Genomic DNA, 10327 nt, shown 5'->3' on the forward strand with positions numbered 1-10327 from the left:
AGGGCTGATGGGTAAATGTAAGGGTTCTTCAATTGTATAATGATTTCCTTGCAGATTGACAAAGAGACCACTGACATTCAATAAAATATACTTACCCTTCCTCTCTCTCGCACACACACAAACACACACGGACACCTACACTACATAACCAAAAGTATGTGGACACATGTTCGTCGAACATCTAATTCCAAAATCATGGGCATTAATATGGAGATGGTCCCCCTTTGCTGCTATAACAGCCTCCACTCTTCTGGGAAGGCTTTCCACTAGATGTTTGAACATTGCTGCGGTACTTGCTTCCATTCAGCGACAAGAGCATTGGTGAGGTTGGGCACTGATGTTAGGCAATTAGGCCTGGCTCGCAGTTGGCGTTCCAATTCATCCCAAAGGTGTTCGATGGGGTTGAGGTCAGGGCTCTGTGCAGGTCAGTCAAGTTCTTCCACACCGATCTCGACAAACCATTTCTGTATGGATCTTTCTTTGTGCACGGGGGCATTGTCATGCTGAAACAGGAAAGGGCCTTCCCCAAACTGTTGCCACAAAGTTGGAAGCACAGAATCGTCTACAATGTCATTGTATGCTGTAGCTTTAAGATTTCCCTTCACTGGAACTAAGGGGCCTAGCGGGGAGGCTTAGGGCCCCATGCAGTCTTACAATGACTGCTCTAGTCAGAGCCCAATAGGAAAGACTGAGACCTAACTGACACAGTGAACTCTTGAGCACAGGAGGTTGGTGGCACCTTATTCGGGAAGGACGGGCTCGTGGTAAGGGCTGGAGTGGAATTAGAGGAATGGTATCAAATACATCAAACGTATGGTTTCCATGTTTTTGGTGGCATTCAATTAGCTCCGTTTCAGCCATTATTATGAGCCGTCCTCCCCTCAGCAGCCTCCACTGCTCCTGAGGTTAACTAACCTGTTGCCAAATGCCAAGAGACACAGAGGAATACATACTTTTTTTCATATATACATTTTCTACTTTATGTTAACCATCTCATACACAAACTGAAAGCAGAAGTAGAAATATCATTATATGTTGGAAGTCATTGAGTTGTATGTGCATTACTTGAAAACATGTTCATAATGGCTCATTAATTAATTGCTTCAACACACTGCCCTCATTGCACTCTTCAGTAACATTTTTACATTTTTAGTCATTTTAGCAGACACTCTTATCCAGAGCGATTTACAGTTAGTGAGTGCATACATTTTTCAGTACCAGTTGAACATATCAAAGGAGGGTAATTGGCAGGCTAATCAAGTAAAAATTACTCAGTATAAAACATAATGCAATATGAAATCTTCTATTGTCACCATAATTGCATGGGATAACTCAAATCATAATCCCTCAATGTTGATTACTCATTTGCATTACACAAACTGCAGTCAATTAACCTTAGCCTAATCAGAGACGGAAGAGGAAGAGAGACACCCCACTCACTGTTTTATTTGTATTATTATTATTTTTTGGTTCAATGAAAGTCAATGAACTAAGTAGACCAGAACCAGCTGCTATTGCATTGGTGTCTATGGGAGACACACCCAGTTAAGTAGACCGGCACTTACCTTTTTTTTTACGGTAAATGGCTTGAGTGAACTATCTTCCTTTAACCACCATCTTTGGACTAATCCAACTCAGCAGAGTTTAACATGCAACAGTCCTACTGGTAGCCTATTCAATGGAATCCCAGGTGGAATTGCCTCGAAATGTTTTATGATATCATGCGTAATATGGGTTCTGCATTGCAACTAATGTAATAATGGGGAGAAGAAGCAACGGTTTGTCATTCTCTGAAAATGTCGAACAAGATTACATCTCGTTCCATCCTTCTTTACTTAAAACCTTCCACATTCTGATCAGCTCGGGACATTTGTCATTTTCTGGCTTCTGTCGCCTTAATTATATGTGAGAAGGCAACGCATAAAATTATGCTATAGTCTTAGTCTTAAACAAAAGGATTAGGCCTAATTTGGGAATTGCATATGTGCACAATGAACATATCATTAATGCACTGCTATTTAATTAAACACGAGTCTATTATTGTCGGCTTAAATGATCTAGAGCAAATATATTCGCCAATCTTCAAACTTTCGAGATAATCAAAATGTTAAATCATTTTACTCCACTGATGTGGCTCTGGCATATCCTCCTGTATCTATCAATTGCGCTCGTATAGGCTACAGAGTGCACTTGATATAACGCGACTGAAAAAAAAAAATCTGAAGTCCTCAGTTCTTACTGTTATTAGTTAGAATTGGAGGTCCAGCCACACGAGTAGACATGGAGAGTAATGTTTTATAGCCAGAATTTGAGAAAAATAAGAACATATAGAGCCTTAGACTATAGGGGCGGCAGGTAGCTTAGTGGGTAAGAGCGTTGTGCCAGTAACCGAAAGGTCGCTGGTTCTAATCCCCGAGCCGACTAGGTGAAAAATCTGTCGATGTGCCCTTAAGCAAGGCACTTAACCCTAATTGCTCCTGTAAGTCGCTCTGGATAAGAACGTCTGCTAAATGACTAAAATGTAAATGTATAGCTTACATTCTATTGCAACTGGGAATTACTCCGTAATATCGGTATTATCATCTCCATAAAATGTCATACACTATTGGCAAATCCCCAAATAACTTACTTAACACTCACAGTAACGTTATATGTCTACTGTATTGCCAATTGCATAACATGACAAGCAGTGCATATTTAAAGGATTTTGCCACCTTTCGCCTCAGATAATATGTTTTAGCTGATGTCATTTGATTTACAGAAAACCATCCAGGCTTAAAGCATAGCATACTTCCTCTCGACTATCCCCATCCATAACCAGTAATTGCACTCCTCTACTCACCTTTCACAAAATGTGGGACAACGGCGCTCAAGCAGAGGACGATGGATACGAGTAACAGTCTCATCCTCTTTCAAATAGCAGGTTTCACTTCCAATGTGGGGAAATCACGAAGTAGAATAACTTTTCACGAGCCGTAGGGCTAGTCTCTGAGTGGTATAAGCCTAGTGGTTTTATACCTCCTCCTCGACTGGCGGTGGTAAGTCCTCTTATTTTCCGGAGAGTTGCGGATGCACTACCTGGAATGCCGAGTGTTGAAACAAGTGACAGTGCCAGGGCTCCGCTGCCTGCCTTCCCGTCTTACTGCAGTGGTGCGCGATGCGCTGTGATAGACGAGAGATTGTGCGTGCCTGCTGGTCCCGGGAAGACGGTTTCACTGAGAGTGCGCGTGAGTGTCAGGGAGTGTGTGTGCGAATGTGTGTGTACAAACACTGGCGGCTGAGGAGCGCGCAGTAGGCTACACGGTCTTGTCACAGTTATCCGACTGGGGCGCTGTCTCACTAATAGAGACAACCCCCCCCCACATTATTATTTACATATCCCAACATTGGAATAAGCATACTGCTCTACAAAGGCAAAACTAAATCATCAAAAAAATAAAAATAAATGTATACACAGTTCTAAAGTTTTTTTCTGTCTAGACAGACAGCAATTTCTGATAACATGATATATTCTGATCAACTGCCATGTTCTTGTCAGGTAACTAGCTACCACATTAATCAGATAATATACAGTGCATTCGGAAAGTGTTCAGACCTCTTCCCTTTTTCAACATTTTGTTATCTTACAGCCTTATTCTAAAATTGATTAAATCGTTTTTTCCCCTCATCAATCTACACACAATACCCTGCAAAGACAAGGCAAAAACAGATTTTTTTGCAAATTTATTTTTAGAAAATAACAGAAATATCACATTTACATAAGTATTCAGACCCTTTACTCAGTACTTTGTTGAAGCACCTTTGGCAGCTATTACAGCCTCGAGTCTTCTTGGGTATGATGCTACAAGATTGGAACAACTGTATTTGGGGAGATTCTCCCATTCTTCTCTGCAGATCCTCTCAATCTCTGTCAGGTTGGATGGAAAGCATCGCTGGACAGCTATTTTCAGGACTCTCCAGAGATAATCGATCGGGTTCAAGTCCGGCCTTTGGCTGGGCCACTCAAGGACATTCATGACTTGTTCTGAAGCCACTCCTGCGTTGTCTTGGCTCTGTGCTTAGGGTTGTTGTCCTGTTGGAAGGTGAACCTTCGCCCCAGTCTGAGGTTCTGAGTGGTCTGGAGCAGGTTTAAATCAAAGATCTCTCTGTATTTTGTTCCGTTCATCTTTCCCTCGATCCTGATTAGTCTCCCAGTCTCTGCCGCTGAAAAACATCCCCACAGCATGATGCTGCCACCACAATGCTTCACCGTAGGGATGGTGCCAGGTTTCCTCCAGATGTGACGCTTGGCATTCAGGACAAAGAGTTCAATCTTGGTTTCATCAGACCGGGGAATCTTGTTTCTCATGGTCTGAGAGTCCTTTAGGTAAGTTTTGGCAAACTCCAAGTGGGCTGTCATGTGCTTTTTACTGAGGAGTGGCTTCCATCTGGCAACTCTAGCATAAAGGCCTGATTGGTGGACTGCTGCAGAGATGGTTGTCCGTGGAAGGTTCTCACATCTCCACAGAGGAACTCTGGAGCTCTATCAGAGTGACCGTCGGGTTCTTGGTCACCTCCCTGACCAAGGCCCTTCTCCCCCGATTGCTCAGTTTGGCTGGGTGGCCAGCTCTAAGAAGAGTCTTGGTGGTTCCAAACTTCTTCCATTTAACCTCTACAGGATCGGTGTCCCGTATATGGGACGGTTGAGCTAACGTGCGCTAATATGATTAGCATGACTGTTGTAAGTAACAGCAAACTTTCCAGGACATAGACATGTCTTATATGGGCAGAAAGCTTACATTCTTGTTAATCTAACTGCACTGTCCAATTTACAGTAGCTATTACAGTGAAAAATACCATGCTATTGTTTGAGGAGAGTGCACAACAACAAAAAACGTATCACGGTAGCTGGCTTGATACATTCACCTCTGAAGGTAAATAATGTACTTACATTCAGTAATCTTGCTCTGATTTGTCATCCTAAGGGTCCCAGAGATAAATGTATCAATTGACCAATTCGGCACATTTGGGCAGACTTGATACAAAATAGTCCAGTATTGCAATGCTTCACTGGATCAATCTGAAACTTTGCACACACACTGCTGCCATCTAGTGGCCAAAAACTAAATTACGCCTAAACTGTAATGTTATATTGTTGCCTTTCTCTTGCATTTCAAAGATGATGAAAAAAAAAAAAATAGATTAAAACACATGTTTTTTGGTTTGTATTATCTTTTACCATATCTAATGTGTTATATTCTCCTACATTAATTTCACATTTCCACAAACGTCAAAGTGTTCCCTTTCAAATGGTATCAAGAATATGCATATCCTTGCTTCAGGTCCTGAGCTACAGGCAGTTAGATTTGAGTATGTCATTTTAGGCGAAAATTGAAAAAAAGGGTCCGATCCTTAAGAGGTTTTAAGAATGATGGAGGCCACTGTGTTCTTGGGGACTTTCAATGCTGCAGAACTTTTTTGGTACCCTTCCACAGATCTCTTCCTCGACACAATCCTGTCTTGGAGCTCTACGGACAGTTCCTTCTACCTCATGGCTTGGTTTTTGCTCTGACATGCACTGTCAACTGTGGGACCTTATACAGACAGGTGAGTGCCTTTCGAAATCTTATCCAATCAATTGAATGTACCACAAGTGGACTCCAATCAAGTTGTAGAAAGATCTCAAGGATGATCAATGGAAACAGGATGCACCTGAGCTCAATTTCGAGTATCATAGTGTCTGAATAATTATGTAAATAATGTATTGGTGTTTTTATTTTTTTAAATAAATATGCAAACATAAAAAAAAAAGGTTTTAGGGTATTGTGTGTAGATTGCTGAGAAAACATCTACTCTGAAAGAAGTGACACTTCACGAAATCATATACCTGTAGGCAAATCTATTAATTAGAATTTTCAAATTTTTTGGTCTATATACAGTTGAAGTCGGAAGTTTACATACACTTATGTTGGAGTGATTAAAACTCGTTTTTCAACCACTCCACAAATGTATTGTTAACAAACTATTGTTTTGGCAAGTCGGTTAGGACATCTACTTTGTGCTACTTTGTGTTTACAGACAGATTATTTTACTTATAATTCACTGTATCACAATTCCAGTGGGTCAGAAGTTTTCATGCACTAAGTTGACTGTGCCTTTGAACAGCTTGGAAAATTCCAGAAAATGATGTCATGGCTTTAGAAGCTTCTGGTAGGCTAATTGACATAATTTGAGTCAATTGATGGTGTACCTGTGGATGTATTTCAAGGCCTACCTTCAAACTCAGTGCCTCTTTGCTTGACATTATTGGAAAATCTAAAGAAATCAGCCAAGACCTCAGAATAATAATTGTAGACCTCCACAAGTCTGGTTCATCCTTGGGAGCAATTTCCAAATGCCTGAAGGTTCATCTGTACAAACAATAGTATGCAAGTATAAACACCATGGGACCATGCAGCCATCATACCGCTCAGGAAGGAGACGCGTTCTGTCTCCTAGAGATGAACGTACTTTGGTGCGAAAAGTGCAAATCAATCCCAGAACAGCAAAGGACCTTGTGAAGATGCTGGAGGAAACAGGTACAAAAGTATCTATATCCACAGTAAAACTAGTCCTATATTGATATAACCTGAAAGGCCACTCAGTAAGGAAGAAGCCACTGCTCCAAAACCGGCATAAAAAAGCCAGACTGCGGTTTGCAACTGCACATGGGGACAAAGATCGTACTTTTTAGAGAATTGTCCTCTGGTCTGATGAAAGAAAAATAGAACTGTTTGGCCATAATGACCATCATTATGTTTGGAGGAAAAAGGGGTTTGTTTTAAAGCGGAAGAACACCATCCCAACTGTGAAGCACGAGGGTGGCAGCATCATGCTGTGGAGGTGCTTTGCTGCAGGAGGGACTGGTGTACTTCACAAAATAGATGGCATCATGAGGAAGGAAAATTATGTGGATATATTGAAGCAACATCTCAAGACATCAGTCAGGAAGTTAAAGCTTGGTCGCAAATGGGTCTTCCAAATGGACAATGACCCCAAGCATACTTCCAAAGTTGTGGCAAAATGGCTTAAGGACAACAAAGTCAACGTATTGGAGTGACCAAAGCCATGACCTCAATCCTATCGAAAAATGTGTGGGCAGAACTGAAAAAGCGTGTGCAAGCATGGAGGCCTACAAACCTGACTCAGTTACACCAGCTCTGTCATGAGGAATGAGCCACAATTCACCCAACCTATTATGGGAGCTTGTGGTAACACAGCAATTCAACTCTGTAACTGTTTTAAAGTCATCATTGGCCTCATGGTGAAATCCATGAGCTGTTTCCTTCCTTTCCGGCAACTGAGTTAGGAAGGACGCTTGTATCGTTGTAGTGACTGGGTGTATTGATACACCATCTAAAGTGTAACTAATAACTTCACCATGCTCAAAGGGATATTCCAATGTCTGCTTTTAAAATGTTTATCCATCGACCAATCGGTGCCCTTCTTTGCGAGGCATTGGGAAACGTCCCTGGTCTTTGTGGTTGAATCTGTGTTTGAAATTCACAGCTCGACTGAGGGACCTTACAGATAATTGTATGTGTGGGGTACAGAGATGAGGTAGTCATTCAAAAATCATGTTAAACATTATTAGTGCACACATAGTCCATGCAACTTATTATGTGAACTTATTTATGTTTGCCATAACGAAGGGTTTGAATACTTATTGACCCAAGACCATTTATTTTCTTGAAAAACATAATTCCACTTTGACATGATGGGGTGTTGTGAGTAGGCCAGTAAGAAGAAAAATCTCAATTCAATCTATTTTAAATTCAGGATGTAACCCAACAAAATGTGGTAAATGTCAAGGTGTGTGAATACTTTCTGAAGGCAATGCAAGTAAAGGAAATCAATGATGAGAGAATAGTCAGATTAACTCATAACTAAAACAGAAGTGCAGATGGCACTCTTTTGCTAAGTGCAGAGATGTATTATAGGTAGTGAATATGTAGGGGACTTCTGAGAATGCTACGGACATTATGGCACACCAGAAAGATCAGTGTACCCCAAATCCATAATTTGTGAGTTCAAATCCCAGGTGGGGTCATATTCAAAAGTCATCACTAAGTGATCATGTCAAATGTAATCATATTAATTAAAGATGTTTACTCTATTTTAGCTGAACAGCGTACCACTTACCATTTCATTACTTCTCTTGCAGAAAATAACACATAAAATGTGCAATTTCACATGTGAAAATCGATATATGTGAGGTCAGTTGTTCACATGTGAAACCATATGTTCACATGTATTAAATGTAGACGCCACATGTTAACACCACCATTTCATGTGAATTGCATTTCACATGTGAATCTAACTCTTACATGTGGAATAGTATTTTCACATGTTAAAAACATTCACATGTGAAAATCAAGTTTGCAGTTTTATATGTGAAAAACATTCAAATGTTCTCACATATAGTTTCATGGTATCACATGTTGAAATTTTGCATCCCCATATTGTCACATTTATTTCATATAAGATCATGTTTTCACATGTGATCAAATGTTTTTATAAGTGTAGTTTCTTGTCATCACATGTTGCTTTTATATGTTGGTTTGACCCTTTTTGGTTCCAGTTAGAACTCTTTCGGGTTTGTTGCGTATTTTTTCAGGAGACCATACAGAGCCATGGTATTTATTTATTTATTTATGGTAACGAGTGGTACCCAAGGTCAGACCATAGGTTAAAAATAGTAAATCTTTCTAGACTATAAAGATTAAAATATAGCTAATTATAAAGACAGAGTGTGATACAGAATGGTACGGAGGATGAAGCAATAAGACTTAGTGATGTGGAGTGTGGTACCGAGTGGTACAGAAGGAGGGAGTCTGAGCCAGAGTCAGGAGATGGCTCTTGATTGATTATACTGTTATGTATGAGGTAATGCATTAGGAAAGTCTTAAATGTATATGGTTGAGAATGGGTTATGGATCTGCTATGTTTAAATCATATTTAAGTATCGATTTGTATGTTTTGGAATAAACAGAACAGAGCCGGGAGATGGCTCTGTTATTTTTTATATGGGAAAGTTTGGTTTGGCCACCATTGTATCCAAACTAAATAAATATAGGAGGAGAAGTCAGATTTCGCCACTGTCATAAATTAAGAGAGTGGGCGGAGCGGTCAAAAGATGCTAGTTTGGAGACAATGGTGGAGAAACTGAACTGGGAGGGTTTTAAGCTAAAAGTATGTAAAACGAGCAGGAATGGACATTGTATATAAACTGAAGGCCGAGTGTTGTGAGTTAGTTGCTCTGCATACCAGCTCGGCTTTTGTTGCTCTATGTAATAAAGTCTATCTTGATTCTACAAAAACTCTGGAAGAACTTTGATTTTTAATAAGTATAGTGATGATTATCCACGACAGGTTCCATGTAGAACCCTCTGTGAAAAGGGTCCTACATGGAACTCCAAAGGGTTTTACCTAGAACCAAAAGTGTTCTACCTGGAACTAAAAAGTGTTCTTCAAACGGTTCTTCTATGAGGATAAGCGAAGAACCCTTTTAGGTTCTAGATAGCACTTTTTTTCTAAGAGTGTTACTTTCCCCTGCCTCCCTTTTCCTTTTAAGTCTTTCCACCAGAAAATCATTCCTGTGACTTAGAACATGTGTAAGGTTTGCAGAAGTGAACATTTCTCAGAATTATGAGACTTTTAAAAACGTTCTTACTGTTCCATAGTAGTCTTGGGAAAACACTCCTGGGACACTTCTGGAACATTCCCAGATATATAAACTGTTAGTGAGGTACACTGCATAGTTATGATATTGATGGAATGAATACATCTCTTTATGTCCCTGGACACATCATCAGTGATGTAACCTGGGGTCATAGGGTGTTTCGTGTCTTACAACATCAGACACCCTCGCCCAGGCGACCCAGCCAAGGTTGATCAGACCCCAACTTGTGTCCAGGTGGCATTACGCTGCTCCCCATGGATCTCCTCCCTTGATCAAGAGCCATCTTGAGGTTTTTTCAGCTTCCTCAATGGTGTTTCTGATGGCTCTCCTCCTCTTCGCTCCATTGATGCTGAGTGTGCTGTAGGCTCTGTAGAGGGATTGCCCAGCAAAACCCCTGCAGCCCACCTCGATAGGCATGCACCTTACCAACCCTGCTTCCGGCAGTCAATGAGCAGTTCCTCGTACTTGGCCCTCTTCCTCTCGTACACCTCCTCCAGACGATCTTCCCAAAGACTGTCAGCTCCAGAATAATGATGGTCTTTGTATAATGTGGTCCTCTGTAGCTCAGCTGGTAGAGCACGGCGCTTGTAACGCCAAGGTAGTGGGTTTGATCCCCGGGACCACCCA

General features: G+C 40.9%; 1 protein-coding gene across 3 annotated transcripts in view; it reads right to left on the reverse strand.

The window, feature by feature from the left end:
* LOC121550311 (EGF-like repeat and discoidin I-like domain-containing protein 3) overlaps positions 1–3281 on the reverse strand; it is a 301126-nt gene extending 297845 nt beyond the window's left edge. For 2 of the 3 annotated variants that reach the window (XM_041862526.2, XM_041862525.2), the window contains exon 1: positions 2843–3281. In XM_041862526.2, coding sequence (XP_041718460.1) covers positions 2843–2906 — 64 coding nt within the window. In that variant the 5' untranslated portion in view covers positions 2907–3281. The remainder of the gene's footprint in view (positions 1–2842) is intronic. The other variant, XM_041862527.2, reaches the window with a different exon arrangement.
* Between the last annotated feature and the right edge of the window lie 7046 nt (positions 3282–10327).

Source organism: Coregonus clupeaformis, chromosome 18 (genome assembly GCF_020615455.1).
Source record: "Coregonus clupeaformis isolate EN_2021a chromosome 18, ASM2061545v1, whole genome shotgun sequence".
Lineage (NCBI taxonomy): Eukaryota > Metazoa > Chordata > Actinopteri > Salmoniformes > Salmonidae > Coregonus > Coregonus clupeaformis.